General features: G+C 27.5%; 1 protein-coding gene across 4 annotated transcripts; it reads left to right on the top strand.

The window, feature by feature from the left end:
* The first annotated feature begins 892 nt into the window (after positions 1-892).
* On the top strand, positions 893-23337 carry LOC142317316 (uncharacterized). Of its 4 annotated transcripts, none has more exons than XM_075353756.1 (4): positions 893-1002; positions 4908-5087; positions 9890-10050; positions 19765-23337. In XM_075353756.1, exon 4 carries the CDS (start codon positions 19779-19781, stop codon positions 23223-23225), a length of 3447 nt encoding a protein of 1148 aa, XP_075209871.1. In that variant the 5' UTR covers positions 893-1002; positions 4908-5087; positions 9890-10050; positions 19765-19778; the 3' UTR covers positions 23226-23337. The 4 variants fall into 4 exon arrangements, with proteins under 4 accessions (XP_075209871.1, XP_075209873.1, XP_075209870.1 ...); XM_075353758.1 differs by lacking the exon at positions 4908-5087 and adding an exon at positions 16000-16125 and having other exon boundaries at positions 900-1002; XM_075353755.1 differs by lacking the exon at positions 4908-5087 and having other exon boundaries at positions 900-1002.
* Positions 23338-26903: the final 3566 nt, after the last annotated feature.

The following is a 26903-nucleotide window of genomic DNA, read 5'->3' as shown; positions in this document are numbered from 1 at the left end:
TATTAATGTTTACTTAAATTACATATATGTGAGATATTAAGTAAACTCCATTTCTGATCAAAAAGGTGCTATGCAATAATAACTACCATTTTTTTTAGAAATCTTATAAAATTTAACTACGAATCAAAGTTTCCTTGAAAATGGATAAAGAATTGAAGATAGAGTAGGATGACATCAGTAAAGTATAACATTTATTTTTGTAATAAATAGAAATTATTATATTTTTAAACTATTATGTACTAGCCCATTGGGACTCCACTCACCTGACCGTCTAGCCAGGGGGATCTGCTCTCTGGACCCCCATGGACCCAGGTGAGTCCTGGGTTCGAACCCAAGGCTGTGAGCTCGCCATTCCCATCTGGTCAAGGGACTCCACCTGCTGGATACATGCACTGTTCATTACCTTCATGGTTCTGATAAATTACAATTAAGTATTTAGATTTTATAGAAACCTTAAAAAAACACTAAATTCCAAAATACAGAGTAGTGGTAAAGTACACAGACCTTTGATGAGGAAAACTTCACTATTTGTGTTTGTTGCCGTAGGTACAGGAATATAATAATGAAGTAAAAGGATTAATTTTTTTTTCTTTAATTCATAGCTTCACCCATAAGCAGGCTAGGGTCTTGATCTATTACTTAAAACCTTTCCTTAGATAAGATGAATGCATTTTGCAGATTTGAAAGGGATCAGTCTCTTTGTTCTTGCATGATGCTGTTGCAAACAAATTAACTTTCAGAATTATATATAAGATTTTAAATAAAATTATTATTTTTAAAACTAAATTGTTATCAGAAAATATTACAAATAAAATCTACCTAACTTACAATGTAATCAGTTTTCCTTGTTAGATAACATAATATCAACTGTATAATTTATCAGTAACGTACTGGCTTAATACTGAAAATATCTTGGTTGATTGTTTATTAGAAAATGTAATTAAACCAACCCATTCTGTTTGTCCAGATATGCCAGTGAAATAAGATGTATTTTATTTTAAGGTAAGAAATTTTTAAATGCTAATCTATGTATTCATATATATATTTATACAATAATTTATAAATGCTTTACATACACAAACTACTACTGACCCTTCTTCAGAAGAATTTTCATGAGAAAAAGGTGGACCAAAAGTTTCATGAGAAACTGGAGGGTCCCGAGTTTAAATTCCAGTCAGGTATGACATTTTTCATATGCTATAAATTTCTGTTTTATATTCCCATGCACAAGCTTCAAAGCTTACATGGTTAATTAATCATCCAAACAAAAACTAGTCTCAGAAAGAAATATTATAATTTTCTAAAGTTAAGCAAATTATAATATTTATTTTTTGATTGAAAATTTTTAAGCAAATCTTATTAATTTATTATTATTTGTAATTACACAAAAACTGAGACTAAACAATATAAATATAAAAGATTTTAAAAATTATTAATTTTTCTTGGTTTTTTTTTTTACATTTGTACATAAAAATGTATTTAAATTATATTTTAGTAACACTTATTTATTACTATTCTGGTTGCTATTATTATAGCACATATTACTTTTATAAGAGAATAAGTAGAAATGTTTGGTATCTAATTTGTTTAAATTTCTCAGTGTTTTGAAATAGCTGAGCGTAAAAAGAAAAAAATGCTGAACTTCTGTATGTGTTTGTCCAAAATAAACACAAACGTATGTTCTACTAATATCTATGGAACAGGTAAATGTATAATCATGAAATTAGGTATGGTAGCCACATGTATATTTAGGTCCAAAGCCCTGGTGTTTTATGGCACTATATAATATCCAAGTACTCAAAAATCAATTTTGTGCTATATATGAAACATTGCTGGAATTAACTTTTCATGAAAATCAGACGGACTAGTTCCCCCATTCTATGACTATTATATTGACATGGGTGCATTTTAGTGAAAACTACTTTCACAGAATTAAAAAAATTTGCTAGTGAAGATTTCGACAAACTACTGCTAATACTAACTAATGCACTTTAAAATAAAATAAAAAAGCATTTTTTTATTTCTCCTCTTCCTACAAAAATAAACAAAAATCAGTCTAAATAATCATAATTTTAGATATTTTATCATATTAAAAATGAAAAACATGATTGCTTTAGGCATAGGAGAGAGCTCAATGCCATCTTGAGTCTGAGTTAGAAAGAAGAACTGTTTTTTTACAATTCTTTTTCAATCTTTATAAAATAGTCAAAGTACGTGTGATGTATGGTGATGTAATTCCATTGAAACTCATGACTATAAATTCAATTTAGAAAAAAATTTACTAGAATACTTTAAAAGGCACACTACCAGTATTATTAAAAAGTTCCCTCAACACCAAATTAAAAAAAATGGTTCAAATTTTTTTTGCCTTTTAAAGCAAAAATATAAGTAAAAGTCTGGTATGGGAATTAGTAGTAGGACAGCCTACTGCATTGGTTCAATTGAAAGGATTAATTCTTCCTTAAAAGAAGAATTTCCTATTATAATACACAATTTAAGGAAAAATATTGTAATAAGTAAAAATGATGGACCATTTCTTCTTGGTGTTTTGAGGTCTCTTGTGTTTATAAATTAAAAAAAAAACTACATTGTAATTCTCTATAAATGTGTGTGTGTGTGCATGCACATGTACGTGCATTTGTGTGTACTGTTGCATCAGTTTGCTTAAAATTTCTGGAACAATTGAACATATAATCGTGAAACTGACTTCTGTGCAATAGATAGTGATAACATTAAATTTTTATAGAAGTCATGAAGTCATATTTCCTCTTTAAAATCCATGGAGAAGTTAAACACAGCCAGGAACATAAATCACTGTACACAGTTTTGTGTCTTTCTTACAAATTAATGTTGAATATGTGGATATCTCAGTGCGAAATATTTTTAAAAATATAAAATAACCGTTTGAACAGTTGTAAAAGAAATTAAAGCTTCATACAAATGAAAAGCTTTTAAAGTGAAAGGTAACTGAAATGTTGATGCAATAGCTAACTTCACTAACTGCATAGATTGATTAGTCAAAAAATATGTACTATAAAATACTTAGCACACAGAAACTGATATAACAGTACATTTAATGATAGTGTTGTACTCAAAAATAAATTTAAATAAGAACAATGACAAACAAAATAAAAAATACATTACATTTAACATGCATAAACAAAGATTAGGAAAAAACAGCTAACAAATCTAAAAAACCTGAATACTATTGAAGCAAATCCATTCCACGAAGAACATAATGACCACTTTCAGTTTGGAAGTAATTATCAGCCTTTATAAAGATAATGTAAATTTTTTAACCTTCTAACCTGTAATTCAAAATATTTAAAAATATATTTATATCTTAAAACAAAATACCTTAGCAGAAGATTGAATTGTCTTATAGTAATTATATATTTTTAGACAAATATAAAAGGTTTTCTAATAATTTTTTATTGTCACATTTTATTAAAAATAAATGTGTAAATAAAAAAAAAATTTGATGTGGACACCACATGACTTTCTTAAGTTACATATATATGTTTTTTGCTCCACTTCATTTAAACTAATTTCATTTGATAATAAAGCTATTTCTCATAAATATTGTTTGGAAATTAAAAAGATGAATCAATAAACTTAGAATATTTATTTTGCATTTGCTGCTAGAATTCATTGTATGTGTGTTTTCTAAAGGTTGATTATCTACTGGAATTTTTTCTTTGAACAATTAATTAATCTGTTACAGTTAATGGTTGACTTAATTTAAGAAGTTTTTTTAATTGTTTTCTGCTACAAGTTTTTATTTTAAATACTTAACATCATTGACACAGTACCACAAAAGGGCCAGTGGGATAAATTACAGTAAAACCTTTACAAAGGTTTAGATATATCATGATAATGTTAACATAACCTAACCCAAAGTTGAACTTCTTAAAAAAATTAGATGACTTCTTTGTTAGCTCAGTTGATATAGCATAGTTGGTAACTAATGCAATGAACATTAAGGTTTGTTTTCCATGATAAGCTCAGAATTTTTCATGTGACCATTTCATTATCTCACAAACTAAATGCGTGCATAAGCTTGTGTTAGTTTTAGCCACAAAAGTTACTATATTTTAGCTCTATCCAAATCACTTCTGTTTTACTTACTGAAAATAAATTTTACATGTCTTATATTTTTAATTTAATTTCATTTATTGAATTAATTACAAGACACAAATTCAAAGAATTAGCTTCACTAATTGATTATCGTAGTAAAATAAGAGAGGAAAGTTAAAAAATACTTAATAAGCATTATCATACTTATTAAGAAAATGTAGTAGTAGTAGTAGTAGTAGTAGTAGTAGTAGTAGTAGTAGTAGTAGTAATTATAATTCAATAAATAATTGATTCATAGCCTATCCATTACCTTGTGCCAAAGTATAAGGTATAAGACCAAAAGCCAAAAATAGAAGGTTCTTCACCTTCTATTTTTCTTTGCGAACAATTTTTTTTAAGTTGTTCAACTCAAAATTAAGTGAATTATATTTACCTTGACAAGTTATTTATTTTAATATTACTTCATTAATATTATTACATTTTATGTTATTGTTATACATGTCATGCCATTTTATATATATTAATCAAAATTATAATTTCAGATAGAATAATAATAAATAAAAAAATTATTCTTGATTATACAAGGTATAAAAAATTAATATTTAAATTTTAATATTAGCATTACTCAAAGAATCTTTTGTTGTTAATAGTTAAATTAAAACAAAAAACACTTACATTTTAAAAAGAAAAAAGTGTAGATAAATCTTATCAAAGTTGACTTCATGGACTAGAATATCAGTTATTAAAAAAAAAGAAATTAACTGATATTTAAAATACAAAATAAATAATATATGTAAAAATTAATTATTATTTTAACATCTCATCTAAAGGTCCAGGTTTGAATCTCAGTCAGGCTATGAAATTCATTGTCGTACATCTTAGTAACTGTTATTGGGCATCAACCTGTCGTTGCTGTATGAATAAATAAACTGAAAATTATGAATAAAATAAGGAATTAATTTTTTTGAAACATGATTTTAATAGAAAATCATGTTTGCATCAATTACTTTGTGAGTATGCCTCAGCCAAAAATTTCAAATTATTTTATACAGATTAAGGAGTTAAAAAATGTATAAATTTTAATAAAACTAAATTAAGTTAATGAAATTAAATTGCTTGACTTTCCTAGAATCAAAATTTACATTCATCCCTACCATAGCTTTTGCAAAATTCTATTTTGAGAAATCTACAGGGCTATTTTGCTAACGTAATTCATATCATTAGTGATGGTATTTATACTAGACATCTTAAAATGGCAAAACAGTGCATTAGGAATGTGAAATAAATGTCCTAAGATTTAAAAATACTTGAATTTTTATTTTAGTCTGCTCCTGTATTCTACATTGAATCACCAATAATCCATTTTTTCTAAACTAATTACAATAATAATTATTTAACATGAATTATATTTTGAAATTAAATTATGGATATTAAAAAAGAATAATAAAAATAAAAAATAAAGTCTTTCAAGTCTTAGTTTGTAAATGAATATTGCTCACAGAAACAAAATGATTATGTAACTCAATTAAAAAAAGGAATTTATTAAATCATAAAATAAGTTTGTTTAAATATAAAATTGGAAATATAAAAGTTAAAGATTTAAACAGTTCAAAAAAAAATATTTTTGTTACTTGTAACGTAAGTTCTTCCCACTACTTTAGCTTTAGTCTTCAGCTTTCAATATCATCTGACTAATCTCAGTGGTCTGAAATCAGTGGTCTCAATGAATCTAATTTCATTGACTACTTAATTAAAACAAAAGAAGAAAAATTTTAATAATGTACTGATTAAATAATTATATTTAGTAATAATAATAATTTCATTTTTGAGTTTCATAATATGACTCCATTTTTCAGTTTGAACTTATTTGAATTAACCCCATTTTCCAAGCGAATTTTGAACTATTGATTCTTAATAAGAGTATATTCAGATTCCCCTTGAAAATGATATTTATAATTCTATGATATTCATAGCATTTAAAAATAGATAGTTTTATTCAAGGGGCATTTTAATTTTTCTAAAATATGTTTCTTTAAAAAAATTGCAAAAACTGAAAAAAATAACACACTAATGTTGAAATAATTTACAATAGAAAGAGTTGAAGTTGTTTGGTTTAAGTATTCCTAAAACAGACCTTAAAAAATTCAGGAAGAATGTTGAAATAGTATTTCACACTGAGAGATTAGATGAAGTTGAAATTACAGTGGTTATTAAATTTGTTATAGATAAAATAAATTTACAATTTAACTAAATTCAAAAAGTGAGGTAAATAAAATCAATATTTTCAATGAATTAAAACAGAACTTTTTTTAACTGGATCCTTATCAGTTTTTTTTATTTTGAATAAAAGTAATTGGTTTGAATATTTCAGGTTCACAATTCAATATACACAAGGGCTGTATCTTAAAACAAGAATAATCACATTAGTTCCTGGTCATTCAAGAATACTAATTCTGGTCATACTAGTTGCAATACACTGATAAGTCTCAAGTAGAAATATTACTTCATTATTTTTTATATAGTCTGGCAAAAGTTATATTGCCTACCAAAAATGCATAAACCCGGTAATCAAATGAGATTAACTGTTGCTGGAATACATGCTCCTACCAAAAAAAAATTATAAATGGTTCCTGAAAATTTTATCTGTTGTTTAACCAAAACACATTGTTTAATTTATTACAGACTTTGTTAGTACAGCGAGACTTCCCAAATCATACTTGTGTTGACAATACAGTTTACTCTTTTTAAAATGTAGCTATAAATTTTAATTATACATAATCTAGGATCTTCTTGTATATACAAAGCTATTTCATGTGCATACAAACCAACAATTTTCAGCACAATACTGAGAATTTAATTTTATATGCATTCATTATTGATACAGTAAGACAAATTTGTACATTTTTAGTATAAGGTATACACACATGCACACTGTAAAATGTCCTACCTTATCATGTCCTTTATTAAATAGACATTTTGCATATCATAAGATAATCTAACTGAAATTTTTTATTTTATTTTTGCAAAGTAATATCACTTATGCTCTAACCCTTTTGTAAATGTTAATTGTTAAGTTTACTTCTAATAGTAGTAATATGGAAAATATCTAGACCTATACTTAATGTAAATGTTAATGTTGTTAAACCGTTGTTCACTGCTAAAAAAACTCAAATATATTATAAAAATATTGGATGCTTCTTAGCATCTTCAATCTTTCAGAAATATTTCATTATACAGGTCACTGTAATTTCAGGCTCTCTTCCAAATTTTAAGCTAATTCCACTGATGAATTTTGATAAAAAAAAGATCTTACAAGACTACTGCTTTGCTAAAAATTTTGTTTAATGAATCAAGAAAATTAAATTATTTTTACAATCGTCATCTATACTTTTATCATTGAAATTTTTTATACTTTTTGTATTGGAATTCTGATTAGCTGATTCTTTCAAATTTTTTCCATCAGCTATTCACTGGCAGTATTCAAACATAAACAGAGTAAAGACATCAATAAAAATATACTCATATAAATATCACTAACATGATTAAAAATAGAAAAATAACAACATAATTTCAAATACAATATGTTTTTATGTAACAAGAGGTAGTGAGATTGAATAATGAGACTGAAAGTAGTAAGTCTGTGAATAATGAGAGACTACTGCATTTTATTGAATTATAATTTTACTTTTTGCATTAAAATAAATGTTACCCAAGATAATTGGATTTTAAATTTCAAGCTTATTAGACCCTTGGAGCTCAAAAGTGTAATATTTTCATGATTATATGGTGAATAAAGATTTTATGATTATCTGTGCTCCTTTATAATCTTTTAGAATTTACTTAAGAAAAAATCCTAGTCATTTATAAATGTTTATAATGTATGTATATAGAGGTACGTTTGAAAATCAGCCTGAATGCAAGCTTTACTACTCTATCACTTTTAGCAGAAAAGAATGATGTAACTTTAGAAAGGTGAACTAGGCCAGGAGTTCAGTAAAATGTCTTGTTCTTTTTCAAGTACGTATTACAACATTCAGTAATTAAAGAGAATAATCTGACTTCTGTTTTAATATGGTTTACTCAATAATTTTAACAATGTATCTATTTTTCAATAAATATCAGTTGCAGTAATTGAATTCTCTCATCTTTCTACTAATACATTTACTATTATCACAGCAAAGACGGTTTTGATTTTATCATAATCGGAGACCTGGGATAATTCCACTTTCATGCTTTCTTGCTTGAATTCTGTATAAGTATTTTAATATATCTTTTCTAATAATGTTGTTTGTTAAACAATTTATACATATATATTATATAATATATAGACACAGTACATTTCATATTATTATTATAATCGAGAACTTCCCAATGGAAGACGTTAAGCATTCATGATTCATATTTCTTTCGCTTGGTATTCTTCTTTTCCCTCCAAAATTCTTTCAGAAAAGGCCTTCTTCTGTTTTTCAGACCATTTCAGACAATGTTGTTTAGGCTTCGGCGCTTCTGGTTTAACTTCCCATCTATCTATTTTGTTTCTGTCTATGACCCCCTCCAGCATAATTCCAGCATGTTCTGAATTTTTCGTGTTTCTGTGAGCCAGAGGATTGCAACTTTTAATGATGTTAAGTATGCAATTATTCTTTTGGTCAGTCAGTTTTCCGGCAGCCTGCAAAGGTGTCCGAAGAATTTCATTCGTCTTTTCCTTATGTCAGTTTCGATATTAGAGTATGTTTCAACAATTTAGTTCGGTTATAATCTGTATCCTTCTTCAGTTTGTCTCGGTCCCGATATATTCCTTATAATCTTCTTTTTCTGTTTCTTTATTTTTTCTTTTTTGGTTTTCCTATTTAAGGTCACCAAAAAATATGTTTATGTTTCACTGGCATATAATGCTGTGGGTTTAATAACTGTGTTGTAATGCCAGATTTTCGTTTGGTGTGAGAGGGATTTCTTGTTGTAGAGATTTTGCACTAAACCTAGAGCTTTCCTGACCTTCTGCAGATGGTCCAATTGACTTGGTTTCCCCGAGCTGTTCGGCGTAATAAATTCTCCAATGTATTTAATGTGAGGGACTTCATTTATTACTCCATATTTTGTGTTTAAATTTGGGATTTCTATTCTGGAGCAGATGAATAGTGTTTTTTCAAATGAAATTTGTAGTCCCACTTTTTCTGCACATTCCTTGAATGTTTCTATTTGTTTTATCGCAGTCAAAAACAAATGATCAGTCAAACAATCCTTCGTCTTCTGCAAGGATTGCCAAATCGTCATTTTACGTTCCAAATGCAGGTAAGGGATACTTAAATTTAATTTTGTGAATCCCAATGAAATCGGTTTCCAGTATTTTTGTTGTATGAGTGTATCTTCCCACTCTTTCATCACTTTTTCCAGTGTGATGTTAAATAGCAGGTAGGAGAGTCCATCCCCTTGTCTCACTCCAGTCTTAATTTCAAAAGGTTCTGAGATTTCACCCATAAATTTTATTTTAGATTTAGTTTCAGTTAATGTTTGTTCTATTAATCTTTGAATTTTCTGATCTAGTCCTTTCTCTTCTAGAATTTGGAAAAGAGATTGTCTGTCTACAGAGTCGTAAGCTTTTTTGAAATCTACAAATGTGCAGATCATGAGTATGCTTTTGTTGTTTTTAATTTGATTATCGTTTTCAGGCTGTACATTTTGTATATTATATAATTGTTTTTTTTTTTTTTTTTTTAAATATAGTTGATGACAGGAGTATAGAGTTATTATTTTAAGTATCATTTGTTTCTTAGAAAAGTCATTAATACACTGTGTTATTTTTTTCTTTTAGATTTGATTTTTATTTTAACATATTTTATTAATCAAAGAGATAAATATATGATATGATAATATCATAAGAGCACAAAATCTTTCAAGCTATCAATACAATTGGATTTTTTAGTCAGAAAGATTATACATCTGATCTCATACAATAAAACTAAAAATAATAAGGTAAGTAAAAATTAAAGTCACTGACAAGTAAGTACAATTGCAGATTCTTTAATTACCATTTGGAGATTGGTAAACCTTGAGTTATTTGGTATTTTTATTGGGAATACATCTGTATTCCCAATAAAAAATATTATATTCAATAGAATGAAGGATAGCTTTGCAAAAAATATAGTTCATGATCTAAAATGTGTACAGTTTATCATCTTAACTGTGTATAATTTATCATGTAAAAATCTGAGACATGAAGGTTTCACACTTTGTTCTTTTCTAAATTTATTCATGATCAGTAAGTTTATAAAAGTTACTTGGAAGCTTTGTTGCTGTTAATAAAAAAACATATTTGATTTTTAATCCATTTCTCAAGTAGGTGCCATGACCACTCATCAATTTACAATGTACAAAAAATTAACTAAATAATTCTGTGCTAAGTATTGCAACAGACTAAGCTTCAAGTACTTTGTTCCAGTGCAGACACTGTTCCTGATTTCATTATTTCATTTAGTGCTGTGAAGGTAGGACCTCCAGCACAACTACATTTCTTACATTTCAGGTCAATTCAATGCCCTGGCCTTAAGTTAATATCTATCGGTGGTAATTTATAGATCTCCTTATTCTTTTGAAGTCTTTCTACATAAACTACTGGAAACTATTTTTAAAATTCCTAATACATACATTGTCACAGTGAGCAGCAATTTTAATGTTAATTTTCTAGAAAATTCTAGTCTTGTGACAAACAAACTATTAACTCAGTTTTCTAACTGAATTAGTAGGTCTAAATATATCATCTCTCAGCCAACCAGAATTTCAAGGACTTTAGCCACTTGATTAGACAATGTTAGCAAAAGTTTTGATCCTTTTGTGAAGGTTATGGTCTTTTAGATAATAATTGTCTAATTGCAATAGCATCATTTATTAATTAAAACATGCAATGAGAAAATAATTAATTTTATTCTTTCAAAAGGGTGATCAATAAGGATTCAATCAGAAACTTGATAATCTTGCTTCAGAAACAAATTGAGAAGGTAATAACAAATAGCTATGAAGAAAAATTTAACAATTTTCTTAATGAGTTACAGAGGTATTATTTTTAGCTTCCTTTTAGTAAAAAAAAGAAACAGTTTAAACATAAAAAGAAAAATGCATGGATTATTAAAGGAAATGAAAATATCTAGCTTTACTCTAAGAAATATCCATGAAATGTCTAAATATGATTTGTCTAATAGCTTCCAAAATCATTTAAAAAATTACTAATGAAGTTATGCTAAAATTATTTGAACTACTAAAAGATTATATTATGATAATTAATTATTTAATTCAAACATAAATCTACAACCATGAGGCAGTTGTGCAAAGTGAAAATAGATTTGAAAATAAAATAGGTTAGATAACTTCACTAAAAATACAAAAAGACAACTTCCATAAGGAAGTTTATCCCAACCCTATCTAGGTAACAGAGGAATTTAATAATTTGTTTCTAGTATTTCAGACAAAGACAATCACCTTGAATAGTTTTGTTGATAAATCAATATTTTTATTTCCTTTTGATACCCAGAATGTTAAAACTTGTATTTTATATGTAAAGAGTAAATATTCTGTGGGTATTTATGATTTTCCTGCCAATATTTTAAAAGAATAGTAGATGTTATTGTTAGCACCCTCACAAATTTAATTAATGAACTTTTAGCAACAGATTCTCTACATGCCTAAGATTTCTGTAGTTATTTCTCTCCTTAAGAAAGGTTCAGCATTTAATTTACAAAATTATAAACCAATTTCATTATTGTCCATATTTTCTAAAGTAATTTTTATGTTATGAAAAATAGATTGACTTTTCTTGAAAAGCATACAGAGTATACACAAAACTTTCAACATGGTTTTAGAAAAAAATTGTCTACTGACACAGTTATTTTTCCAATTTTTGTAAAATATTTTAAATTCCATATATAACAAAAAATTTCAATTTTCAACTTTTTGAAACCTCAGTAAAGAATTCAATTTAATTTCATAAAAAATTTAGTATCTAAGTATCAGAGAAAGAATTACAATTGCTGCTTACAACTGGTTGAGTCATACCTAACTACTACAAAAAGTAGTTAAAAATTCATCTTTTGATAAGCATACACATGTGAAATTTAGGTCTTCATTTTAAGGTGCCTCATGGAATTATTCCAAGCAATTCATTGTAACCCTTTTTGCGTACTACACAACTGTATCTATATCTAGCTCAACAAACTATTTACTGGATGGATTGTAACCATCTAAGTTTAAATATGGATAAAACTGTTGCACTGTGCTTCTCAGATAGGCATAACATTGGAGATCATATGGGTAGAATTCCTCTAAACAATAATACTAGTATTTCTGTTACACATGAGGTAAAATTACTGATATTATATTAGATGACAAGTTATGAGATGATCAAATACTGATTCCATTTATAATAAAATCAAGCTGTACTATTTCATTTTGAAATACTTTCATAAAACTTTGATTTCCTTCAGGAAAACAGCCATACCTTCATGCCCTCTGCCCGCAGTTTGATGGTTACATTTATTGCAGAAGTAACTGCAAAAGAATACTCATAACATTATCCTGTGGATGAAAGTGAGTCTCCGGCAGACACAATATTAAAGGATTTCCTTCCTTTAGTAGGATACCAATATCCTCATGGTGAAAATGGAGACCACAAACATTCCACTGAATAATATTTGTAGACATAGGAAATACTTCTTTCCTGTCATATATAAAAACTCAGCATACAGATTATTTATAAAATACTATCAGGTTCTTCTTTTTTGATTTTATGACCTCTAAGAAGTGCTTTGTTTCTTTGGGCACTTCAACCGCCACCATATCCTCATAGAAAACTCAAGATAGTGGAGGAGACTTGGAAATCTGAGGGGACAGAGATGCTGTACCAGGCAGTTATGTTTTAGTAGATCCCTTCACAGAGATCTGGTTGTTTGCTGTGTAATTAGTGAAGCAGGAACTTTTTATGTGACAGTACAATGATGGAAGTGGGTTTACATAAACCACCATCGGTTTTTCTAGCAGAAGTTACATTCTTGCCAGAACTCAATGCTGTAATAGCAGTCATGAGGTACTTTACTTGGTCTGATAAAGCTTCTACCATTTTACTCAGTTCTTCGCATGATGGGTATTCATTTTCTTTTTGTACATTGTTGGATAAAGCCTGGACAAAACTAGTATCGGCCTGTAGAGGGTTTCTCATATTCACCAATTTTCTGTATTTCCGACGAGCCACATGAAAGAACACTTTCTGCTCGGTACAGATCTTTAATATAGCTTTTTCTTCCTTATAAAGGGAGCATTCCCAAAATATTTCTGAGTGTTGACCTTTACAGTTTACATATTTTTTTCATCAGGGCATGTACAATCATCATGTCCTATGTGGCTGCAACATGCTCAAACTTGTTCCTTTGGACAACCAATTTGGTGTGACCAAAACCCTGACACTGGAAGCAGCATCTAGGGTTTGGTATACATGTTCACACATGAACAAAAAAGTAACCAACTTTTATATGGTTAGGAACGGTTGGACAAGAAAATGTTAGAACTAGCGAGGATGTTGATACATCAGCATTGTTCTTCCTTCTCATAATCCTCTGCACTGAGGTGACTTGACTGTGGTGATAACTCTTCTGTAATTTCGAATAACTCAGCATCAACCAAGTCAAGGAAAAAGATAACTCCTTGCTGAAATTCAGCATCTTATGGGTCTCCACTACTATTCTGTTTTTCCTGTATATTTAAGGGCTAGCAGTTTTCAGCACTGTTCCTGATTACTTAGTTCAACAAATAGGGTGCCACTTCTGAACTTTTTAATAGATTTTGGAGACCCAGAAGCCGTTATGACGCTATTATTTATTAGGAAGGGAGAAATCTTTGCAAAGGATTTACTTTCCTGATTGTACATAAAAAAAAAATGAATATACAAGAAAATGTAACATTTTCTGTAATATTTCTAGTTTCCTTATCACTGATTAAATCTTCAGCCGACAAAGTCGGTCAAAGTCTCTTTACACTCCTGGTTGTTTTCAAGTGGACCAACTGCCAAAGAATTTTTAAGTGTAACTGACATTTGGCTCCCACGAGTACCAGGGATTTAATAGAACACTTCACCACAAGAGCATGCATTCTCTAGAGATAAGATTGTATACAGCAACTGGGTTAACTCTGGTGCCCAGAAATCATTTGACTCACTACAGAGAACTATCCACTCATTGGCATGATAGTTTCCACCTTGGGTTATAGCTGTGTTTCGTAAGGTGCCCCACATAGTAAGAAGGAATAGTGTAAGATGTTGTGTTACATTGTAAGGGTGCATGTTGTAATTTGTGTAGTGTATGTGTATGGTATAAAAGGTTCAACAGCTCAGTTTGTAGCAGGAAGAAAGCTGCTGAGGCTAGGACCTCAGCAGTACAGCTTCATCGTATTAAAACAAAGAGATTACACATACAATGCATTTTGTTTTCCTACAAACTGCAACAGTACAAAAAATAGTGTTGTATTAAGATAAAAGTAAAATTAAAAAATTAATAAAATAGAAAAACCAGTACAGTGCATACAATGAAGATAAAGATTGTGCTGGAGAAGGTCAAGGCTGAATTGCTGTCGAACCTGAAAGCATTTACACCCGTCTAATTGAACAACAATAATAATCGTACTTCTAGTTATGCAAGTTTAATATATTACCATTTTCATGTTTTATTAGTTGTAATTCATTAATATTAATAATTCAATAAACAAAGACTGCAAGAACACGAACTGTAATTTAGGTGTTTTTTTAAACTAAAAAGATCTTAACTAGTGCTTGAATGTATATTGTATCCATAATTATACTAAATTAGATGTATAATTATTTTTGTACGATTCTGTTTTTACGTTATATAAAATTTTCAAATTCTTTTTTTTTGCATGATTGTTTTACTGTTGATTATACTATTATTATTAACACTTACTTGAAGTTTGCATTATATGTCCAGTTTACATCTGTCATTTCATCGATTAGCGGTTCCATCTTCTTATAAACAGTTTCAGCTTTTTTTATATGATAGCAATACAGTTTCCAATCGTTGTTATTCATTTTCCTCTATTTTTTAATATCCGACATTAAAAATATGTTATTATTAACAACATATCTTTTTACAGCCGACCATACCATCTTGATCAGATTTAAATCAGGATGGTAAGGTAGAAGTCACAGAACCTGATGCCTGTGTTTTTTAATGTCTTCACATTGCTTTATTAAATGTAATATTGTTCTTTTCTGACCATTGTAATATAATCATTTTCTAACTATTTTTCCTATCATTTGAATTTGGAGGCTTCTCTAGAAGTGAATTGCGGTATGGTGGTTTATTGATAACAACCACTGACTGAGGAGGGGGAGACCAGGAATTAATGTTTCAGATGCCCACTTGAATAGTAGTTGATGCTGTCATGATAGTCACCACTTTCTGAATTGATTTTCCAAGTTAACCCCGTTTGAAATGAACCCCATTTCTCCAATGTAGATTTTGAACAATCACCTTTATTGATCGGCACTTTTACTCCTGCACCAATATCATCGAACCATGATTTTGTCAAATGGGGTTAAAATATACAACTCGTCTAAATAAACAATCAAAGAGTTTTCTTTTCTGCAATTGATCATTTTTCTTAAATATGCAATCTTCTTCCACCAGATGTCTTCTTTTTCAATCAAACATTTTCTATTACAATCATCAGTTTTATACCACTTAATCCCTAACTCTTTCAGGATACCTGCTAGTGTAATTCTAGAACCTTATTTTGAATACTCTTTTGGAGTTCATGTAATTTATTTAGTGTAGGAAGTTCATTATGTTTTGCATGAAACCTGTTAACAAATAATGCCTTGAGCAAAACTGTGGTTTACATTAAAGAAGATCCTTCTTTTCTTTTCAGAATTTTTGAACTTGTGATCTTGAATCCCACAAGCTGCAGCGGTTCTTTTTCACATTTTTGAATGCATATTAAAAGTTTGTCATTTACTAATTTGGCTAACTTTATAGCTTCTTTCTTCACAAAATTGTAAGCATTATTAACTTAGCTTGACTATAGAGCTTTTTTATTAACTATGGATTTAAATTCTGCCATTATAAAAAAAAACATACAAATTCAATAATACACACAAAACATTAACTAATATGCCACACATTATAGATGGAAACAACTATACCATTTGTACTGAGACATGCCAAGAATTGAACTAAATCAGTTAATTGAAAATGAAAAGTAAACATTAATATTGAATATTAGTTAACAATGCGATACAAAAATTTCTTAGCTATTCTATGAATATGTAAAATGACTAAGGTATTAATGGATTATTATAATTTGAAGAATGTAGGCCCATTATTTAATGATTAGTATTGTTGATGATGTTTAAAGTAATAAACATTAACAATACTCGTATAACTTAAATGAAATATTTTGATAATCTTTATTCATATAAAGTGGTCATTCATTTTATGACTGACTTTATGGACGGAGTGTAATAATAATCTACTAATACAAGTATGAAATATTTGTTTTTTTATTGTATACAGGAAGAAATATTTCTAAGTATGCTAAATATTTTTAAAGAAATTATTGTCTGAAATTAAACAAAATGATAATAAATTCTTATTATTGCGATTTTTTTGGAGGTTTTAGGGGCGTAGACTACTGTGGTCATTAACTCTTTGCACATAAAATAAAAAGAAGAAAATATTTCTTTCAATTCCAGATAAAGAACTAGCAAAATAGTCGGAAGACTAGTCTTGTCAAAACAGTACATCTAAAAAGACTTGTTGAAGGATATTAAAATCCTAAATAAACACAAGATGACAAGGGTGTAAAAGGCCTTTCTCATTTAAAACTAACACATTAATAATATTTCGAAATCTTGCTTTATACTTTTTAGTCATATGTTACTCAAATTATTATCATACATTGCATAAGTTTAATTATTAGGTTAATTTGGATTTCAAAAGATAACATTATATATTGAAACTTCTACTGTATTTATAAAATATTAAACAAATTTTCAATCAGACATTTAATTTACAAAGTAACAAAACAGTGAAGTTTTTGATTATTAAAATGCAATTGCAAATTAACAAAACTTTTTTTATCGCTTATATATATTTTACAAATTTACCCACGTATGGGGGGATGTTTGCAAAAGTAATGGCTGAATATTGTATTGTCACCCGACCTTAGTAACTGTGCAAAATTTCATCAATAGGCAATGTCAGGAAATATATTTGTTAAATTAAGTTTGCAAGATCTGAGAACAAACATGAAAGAAAAACTAAAAAAAAAACATTTTGAGTTAAAGAAAAGCAAGTAAAAAACACAAACCATTCCTAACGAAATGATTTCACAAAGTATCAAACTATATTAAAACATTCAATCAATAATTAAGACAAAAGATCATAAGAAGTAGTTTTACGACCCTTGAACTTGTTCAAGGGTCGTAAACACAGTTCTTCATAATAGCAGCTTTCTTTAAATTAGATGTGAAGGCCAATAAAACAGGGTGATTCTTGCCAAATACAGCACCCTGTCTTCTCACAAAATTAATTTCAGAATCTTGTAAGTTGACCATCATAACCCTATTATACAAATCCAAAATTGTTTCAATTAGCTTTCCATTGTCTTCATTCCCATTTACCTAAACGCTGTAAAATATAAAAAAATTTTTCCCTCCTTACTGAATCAATCATTTTATTTTCTTTAGATAATTGTAACTGGAGACCTTAATTTTCTCTACTTAAATCGTCTATTCTATTGTTTTGCTCCTGGAGTAGAAAGACAATATTTAAAGAAGGAATCTCCTGCTTAATAACCTGTAGCGAATTCACCTTGATTTCCTCTTTTAATTTTTCTAGTGATAATGATAACTGTGCAAGATCGATTGACATTTAAAAGTATGATAATGAATCATTTGTACGAAGAGAAATAAATAATAATAATAAGTTATTAAAAATTACACAAACAAGTAGAATTTAAATTCAGAGCATTTTATAATACAGAAAATATACGACAAAAATAATCAGTTCAACACAAGCAGTAACGTAGATGCCAACAAACAATAATGCAAAGAATAAACAACAGTTCTATTTACTATTGTAATCCATATTACATTATATGCACTCAAACCCCAAACTGGTTCACACCAGCACCAACTACATACATATGTAATAATATTGATTCTCAATAATTAACCAAAAAATTTTAATTTTGATAAAAATACATTACTTAACTCTATTACTTCTCACAAACAAAGAAAATAAAGAGTTTATCAAACTGTAACAAAAAACAACTACGAAAATTCACAGTTATCTAGACTTGTTTGTTTTCTATCTAATCAGAAACTCAACTCCCTTAGAAAACTTAATGAAAGTAAGCTAAGGTGAAGGTAAAGTTTATATACAACTTTCATCTGTACTGCAGTCTGTGTAAAAAAAAAATTAGCTTTCTAAATATGTCTTGCTTTGTAGTCTATAATTGGATAACCACTGTTTATTTAATTTTTTTACTTAATATTAATCCAACTCATGCATCTATATTGTCTGATTTCTGTTCTGTAATCATATAATCCTCTGCTCATCTTTCACTTTGGCTACAGAATCTTGAACTTAATTAACCTATTCATTTCCCTGTTTAAATGATCTCCTACCCATTTGCCTTTTTAAATGATCCAACCTACCATTTCTATATTGCAAATCCCAATTAAGAAAAATATAATTATTTCTATGTCTATCCTCCTTTACATAACCCACATGGAGATTCAATTAAGAAGTGTTTTACATACTAAATATTTTATGCAGAATAATGCTTCCATATTTTATTAACAGGATGAAAAATGAAGAAAACATTTGTACTGTAAATATTTTCTTTTCCTGCTGCTTTAAATCATATAGAATCCAATGCAAAGCTTTAAGTTTCTGTTTTTCAATCTGCAACAACCATTTATCAGGTAGTCATGACAAGAACTAATTAAAAAAACAAGTCTTTTCTAAACTGTTTCTTTCAGTTTTTAATCTGAAAGAAATATCTTTCAGATATGATTCCTTTGGCTTTTCTAAAAATACCTACTAATGATAAACCTATGATCTTACTGCTTCTCAAAAACGTTTTAGTTTAGTTTTCATTTTTAGATATATTTTATTAAAATTAATCTTTTTAGGATTCATATTATTCTTCCACACCGTTAAATTATATTTTAAATTCTGTTAATATAAACCACCTAGTACAGAATATTGAGATAAGACATCTTATCTTAATTTTACCATGAAAGTACAAAGTACTTTTGTGGGATCCTTTTATAAATATATATATATTTTTTTTTTCAAAAAAGGAATGTTTTAAAAGAGAGTTGTCAGCTTATATAAACACTAGATATAATAAAAAATTCCGATGCATTCAGAGGCTATGCTGCTAATTGCTATGTATATGTAAGCATATTTTTCCACAATAAAATTATCAATCGGAAGTTAATCTCCTCCATTCTACTGTCACTACTACATAGAGTAATTTATTTACTTACCTTCTAATAGCTATTTAATGTGAATCAGCAAGTCCATAAATAATTTTCTATGTGTTGATATAAACTAGTAATTTAAAAAAAAAAGTTTATTTACGAACATATTTTATTTATAATGCACATTATTTATTTGGCAGAATACTTTGAATACATGGAGAAGAATATAAGAACAATTACTTCTATCAACAATCAACCAAGAAAAATGAATGAACGTTCAGCTAAAAACAAACTTCACATTATTAAAACTAAGGGTACAGAAAAAAAAGTAGCAGAAAGTGGAAGTAAACAGATTAATACTGATAATAACCAAAGCTTATGTTTGCCCTCAACTTCAAAATCAATTTCACCAGATAAACATTTCAACAAGAAACCTATTTTAAAAAAACATAAGATTAATCTAAAAACCAAAACAGAAACTGCAAAGAAAATTGAAGATAATAACCAGCCAAGAAACGTTACAAAAATATCAAAATGTGAAATTTCTGAAGATGATAGTAATGTATACAGTAAAGAAAATATTCATGAAGAAATGCAAATTGTCAAGACAACAGCTGATCTTGGGAATGATTTTGTTGTACCAAGAACAGTTCCTCAAGATACAGTTATTAACTCTGATAATAACCAAAGCTTATGTTTGCCCTCAACTTCAAAATCAATTTCACCAGATAAACATTTCAACAAGAAACCTATTTTAAAAAAACAAAAGATTAATCCAAAAACCAAAACAGAAACTGCAAAGAAAATTGAAGATAATAACCAGCCAAGAAAAGTTACAAAAATACTAAAATGTGAAATTTCTGAAGATGATAGTAATGAATACAGTAAAGAAAATATTCATGAAGAAATGCAAATTGTCAAGACAAAAGCTGATCTTGGGAATGATTTTGTTGTACCAAGAACAGTTCCTCAAGATACAGTTATTAACTCTGAAGAAATTATAAAGGAGGCTACTGAAGAAATTAAAAATGAAGAAGCAGAGAAAGAATTGCCTGTAATTATTGTTAGGGATGAAGCTGAAATTTCAAATGTCACATTTAGTGAAGATATTAAACTTAATATAAAAAATGAACAAACTCAAAGTTCTTTTACTAGTGTAGAACTTCAAAATGAACCAATAATTAACCAAGACAATGATATGCTCAATGAAACAACAAATCAATATTTAGAAAATAATCAGAATGATGAAATAAGTGAATCTTTACAAGATGTTAATAATCAAAGAAAATGTGATGAAAAAACTACTAAAACTGATAATATCAATTGTCAAGAAAAAAATGTAATAAAAAATGAAAGAAAATTAACGTTAAAAAACTCTGAATGTATTAGTCCACAGCCAAGCACATCAGGAATAAAATCATCTTTAAAAGAAACACCAAAAATATTTACTTCAAATAGTCTTCCTTTCATAATACATAATTCAAAAATAAGTGACAGTATGTCAGAGATTTTAATTTATAAATTGGGTTCTCATTCAACACCAAGAAAAATACGCAAAAATAAACATATACATTGCATACCTAAAAGTAATTGGGGTACACCAGAAACAAATTGTTTCAGATCATCACAATATTTAACACAAAATATTATTGCAAAACGAGCAATTAATAAAAATTTCACGATTAATAAGAAAAAAATTGATATCATACCAACAGCTCTAATAAATCCTGTCAATATAAAAGCTTACAATAATCATGGAAAAATAAATCAAAATAAAAAATATAAAGATACGAATAATGGGTCATCAGTACAAAATAAAATTAATAAATTAGAAACACAACCTGAAATAAAAGTTAAAGAAGAGATATTTAAAAAAACGCCAGTAACTTCACTGATTAACAAATTTGAAAATATTATATTAAATAATGCAGCAGATAAGCATTCTACGGACACAAAGAAAATAATAGTTAAAATTCAACATTCAGCAGTAGATGATAATAATAGTAATGAAAAGTATAACAAGAAACGAGAAATAACAAAAAACAGTGATGAAATTAAACAATCATTAAGTACAATAAATAAATTTAATGTATTTGAAGACGAAGAAAAAGAAGTTCAATCGAATTATGCCGAACAAAAGTTCTCATCTACAGATGAAAATTTAATGGCTACTGAAAATTCCATAGAAATTAAACAATCATTAAGTACAAATAATACATTTACTGTATTTGAAGAGGAAGAAAAAGAAGTTCAATCGAATTATGCCGAACAAAAGTTCTCATCTACAGATGAAAATTTAATGGCTACTGAAAATTCCATAGAAATTAAACAATCATTAAGTACAAATAATACATTTACTGTATTTGAAGAGGAAGAAAAAGAAGTTCAATCGAATTATGCCGAACAAAAGTTCTCACCTACAGATGAAAATTTAATGGCTACTGAAAATTCCATAGAAATTAAACAATCATTAAGTACAAATAATACATTTACTGTATTTGAAGAGGAAGAAAAAGAAATTCAATTGAATTACGCCAAACGAAAATTCTCTTTTACAGAAGATTTAACAGCTTCTGAAAATTCCATAGATAAAAATAATTATAAAAGGGCAAAAACAACAGAACAGTTAATAAGTACAGATGAAACTGAAGCTAGTATTAATATAAATAAAGATAATACAGATTCAAATGAAACAAATAATGTATTTAAATCAATTTCAAACCATGATTTTAAAAGTGACTTATCAAAAGAAAAAGAACTATATAATAATGATTTTAATAATTTTTCTGAAAATAAAAAACACCATTTAGTAACTCTAGACAAAGAAACAACTGATTTATTACCACTGGAATCTCTACATAAAGAAACAATTGATTTATTACCATTGGAATCTAATGAAAGTAGAAATGATAATATCATTGAAGGAAAGTCTCCTGTATTTCAGTTCAATGAGAAAGACTTCCCGCCATTAGAACCATCAGTAAAAATATTATTAGATGACATAGATAATTTCATATCAGGACAAACAGATTTTACAGAAAATGATCAAGTTTATGATAAAAAGTTTAGCAGCAAAAGAGAGGATATTATAAATGAAAATCAAATTTCTTTTGAACTTAATGAAAAAGAAGAAATTACTGATGAAGAGAAAGAAACATCATTTAATGATAAATTGAAACTTACAATTAATCTTAATTCTAATTACAATCCTGGAAAATTTATAACTGATGAAAAATATATGAAAAATCAAGATTTTTTTGTAAAAAATGAAAAAGAAGAAAAAATTGATGAACAAGAAACATCAATTAATGATAATTTGAAATGTACAATTAATGTTAGCTCTAATTGTGATCCAGTAAAATTTAAAACTAATGAAGATGAAAAAAATGTAATGAAAAGTCAAGAATTTTTTGTAGAACATAGAGAAGAAGATGTAATTAATGAACAAGAAGCATCATTTAATGATAAATTGAAACTTACAATTAATGTTAATAATACTTATGATCCAGGAAATTTTATTACTGATACAGAAGAAGATAATGATACACCAACGGCTTCAATTTCTATGTTATTTAACATTGCAGAAAGTATAACTACACCACCATTGACTTATTCTGAATATCGTGAAGAGTTTTATAAAATAATGTCTCTAAAAACCTAAACATAGCTTAGTTAAGAAATATATATATTGTATTATTAAATATATTTGTTATATCATTATTATAAATTTAACATTGTTTTAGTTTTTTATATAATAAAGTTTTATTAATTAATCTTGAATAGTACTTTTTGGTAAATTAACTATTAATTTTTCAAATTAAAAACCTAGTTAGCCTACTTATTTTTGTAAATATAAGAGGAATTGAATTTAATTGCAGAAGTGACAAACTCTAAAAAAAATTGAAAATGAGATTAGGATGCAACTTGAGGTTGAGATATTAAGATGTATAAACTAACCGTACTATACCAAGTGTTACAAAACTCTTCAAACTCCTGCTAAAAATAAAGATGGCTAATTTTTTCTGTATCAAAACAGCCTAACACCATGTCTGCAGTGGTACACTTTGTAAAACTTGTTTTTTTTTTAATCTAGTTTTAAAATTTCTCCACTGGCCTTTTTTTTAATACTGATGCTGAGTGCAAAATATTATCCATTTCATCAAAATAAATAATATTACATGTAAGTCTTACAGATTGTAAAAACTGGAAGAAAAGCATTTAAAAAATATAAGTTAATAAATTTGGTTCATAAGCAACCAAAGTGATAATAATGATGTCACATAAAATGCATTTATAAAGTTTATTTCATTATATGTATGTTGTAACATATGCTTTACAAATTTTTAAAACTGACAATGAAATTTACAATTTTATTGTTTCTTAAAAACAGTAGAGGATTAAATCAAAGAAGTTAAATTTTTTTCTAATATACAATAAATTGACCATTACAACATGGAACATATACATTTAGAGAATTGTCTGGGAAAAAAACAGGCAATCAAAAAAAAAAAATTTTTTTATGTAATTTATGTATTCATTGATTTTCTTTCAAAATCCTTTGAACTATTCTAACTAAATCATCGTCATTTATATTATTCAAAAACTTAATAATGTTGTGGCATTTAGCTATAAGAAGCATTTGATTCCTTTAATGCAGCTTTGATACACTTCAATACATCAATATCACTCAGCATGGAACTGTTATGATACCATTCTTTTGCTTTTGGATTACAATCTTCAAATTATTTCAAAACATTCTTTAAAGATCGCTGTTGGCATCAAGTCAACACCATTTTAAAATTGATTATTGATCTGGTGTAGCACCAATGATTGCAATAGTTTACTATGTTTAGGCTTTGCAATACAGCCTAAACTATGTAATAATATAACAGCATCTTGAAGTGCCTTTTCTGTACTTAGCGTGCAATTGTCATTCGATGCTAAAAATCAATGAGAAAAATTCTGGCAATAATTAGGAGTTTCATTTTCTATTTTGATCACTGCATATTGTCCAGTTTTCCATAATGATTGAAGCACCTCTTCATCACAGATACATCTATAAATTTTATTTCTTCAGGTTTTTCAGAGTGGGTTACCAGCGCATACAAACTAGGCTCAATATGAAGATTGTATTTAATTACCACTTTGAAGGTATACTGTCATGGGGAGGAAAGATTCTACCATCCCAAAACACTACCATTTTGATAAACATTATTTTGAATAACATGATGGACATTTTTACAGCCTAAACATTCAGCAATATCATGTCCTTTGAATCAGAATTCTTTGAAATGTGGCAATCTAAAGCGAGTTTCAACAGTAAGATAAAATTGTTTAAAACAAGAAACATTATATCAATCATATGATTTTAGATCATGTTTATAGTATTAGAATTATGTGACTACTACAACTATAATTTTAAATTATAAAAAAGAAGTTTTAATTTCATTGATGGCTTAATAATTTCTTCTATCATATATAAAATCTTTATTGAAGGGATTGCAAAAAAAAAAAAAATTAAGTGATTGCTGGGATTGTTGTTTTAATTGTTCCTTTTATTTGAGTTTCTGTTAATATATTATTTGAAATTTTTTTTTTTGTAAAAAAGTAATAATAATTGCTACTGTTAAGACTGATAAATAGAATAATTAAACCAGAACATACAAAAATTATAATTTTGATAATAAATAATCAAACAATAAGAAACAATTTTAATACATATCAATCAAATAATAAACAAGTTAAATCAGGCATTAAAATAAAAGACCATGCTTTAAAAAAAAAATAAATTTAAATCACCATCCATATACCCTAATCTATATAATAAAACAAAACGTCTAATTAAAAATACTAAAGAGAAAAACCAAGAAATTCAATAAAAAGATTAATTTACAGAATAAGAATATAAAGTAGACTAGTCACTCAAAAACAAAAAAATCATACTCATATAAATACAAAAAAAAACAAGATTACAACAAAAAAAATAGCTTATCCTTCAAAAAGATCTTGATATCAAAAATCAAAATTTTAAATAAGATAAACAATAAGAAAAAATTGGTAAATAATGAGGTAATAAAACAAAATATTCACGAACACAAATAATAAAAATTAAATCATAGTTAATAAACAAAAAAACACTCTTCAGCAATTGAAACCATAAATTGTTGGCAAGCGGTTTTTTGTATAACTATACTTATATACTTATACCAACAGGCCATGCTTAATAAAATTATTAAAATTAAATCACTAAAAAATGAAAATTATAAAGTTGGAAAAAAATAGATTTAAACTTTTGTCTTAAAATAGAAATAGCTAAACAAATTTCATCTAGAAGGAAATGATATATTCATTACACAAAATAAAAACCAAAAAAATCTTAAAGAAGGTTCAAAAGACCCTTATCAACAAAAAATATCTATGTCCACTAAATGATCATAGACAATACCAATTAAATAAAAGAGACCAAAAGAAACAAATCCAGAAGCAACTATAAAAAAAAAAATAGTCTCAACTAATCCTAAATTTGTTATAATAAAACATTAAAAAAGACGGGATTTGAAGAATTATTCCAAACGAAGAGATTTACAAAACGATCATCCCGATAACTAATAAATTTAGAAAGAAGAGAATTTCCTTTCTAGGACATATTTTCAGAATGGAAGAAACCAGACTTATCAGACGGATAATCAAACTTTTCTGGAACAAGAAAAGCAGACCGAACTGGTTATATGAAGTACAAAAAGACATGGAGGAATTAGACATAACCCGTGAAAACCGGAAACTATGAGAAATTAAAAAATAAAGAAACAAGATTCCTATCAAAACCCAAGAAAACAATAAGCCGGGTGTACTCTGAACAAGAAAGGGGGAGAAGATCTGAAACCCTTAGAAATTACTGGCAAAAAAGAAAAGCTGAAAAACAACAAATCAGCAAGAAAAGAAAGAACTTGCCAAAAAAAAATGAACTAAAGTGATCCACTATGGTCTTAAAAGTAAAAAAAAAAAAAAAATCACAAATAATTAAATTTATATGACAAACTGAAATAAACTGTCTCAGAATTATTATGTCTTTAAACGATGTATACTAATACAAAAACAAACATCAATAAAGAAATAACCATATTAAATAGAACCCAAACAATGAATTAAACCATAACCACCAAGTTTCATACCAGCTAAAATTATAGCTGATATGGTCATACAATAAATCATAAAATTCCAGTGGCTAGTATTGGAGTAAATATTATTCCTTAATGATTGAATGCTATAATTTTTCCACTTTCATGAGAAGACTAAATCCTGTAAAATAAGAATATATACTTTTGGATGTCCAAATGAT

The sequence above is a fragment of the Lycorma delicatula genome, chromosome 1 (assembly GCF_047948215.1).
Source record: "Lycorma delicatula isolate Av1 chromosome 1, ASM4794821v1, whole genome shotgun sequence".
Classification (NCBI taxonomy): domain Eukaryota; kingdom Metazoa; phylum Arthropoda; class Insecta; order Hemiptera; family Fulgoridae; genus Lycorma; species Lycorma delicatula.
Note: the sequence above shows the minus strand (reverse complement) of the source record. Positions and strands in the feature narration are given on the sequence as shown.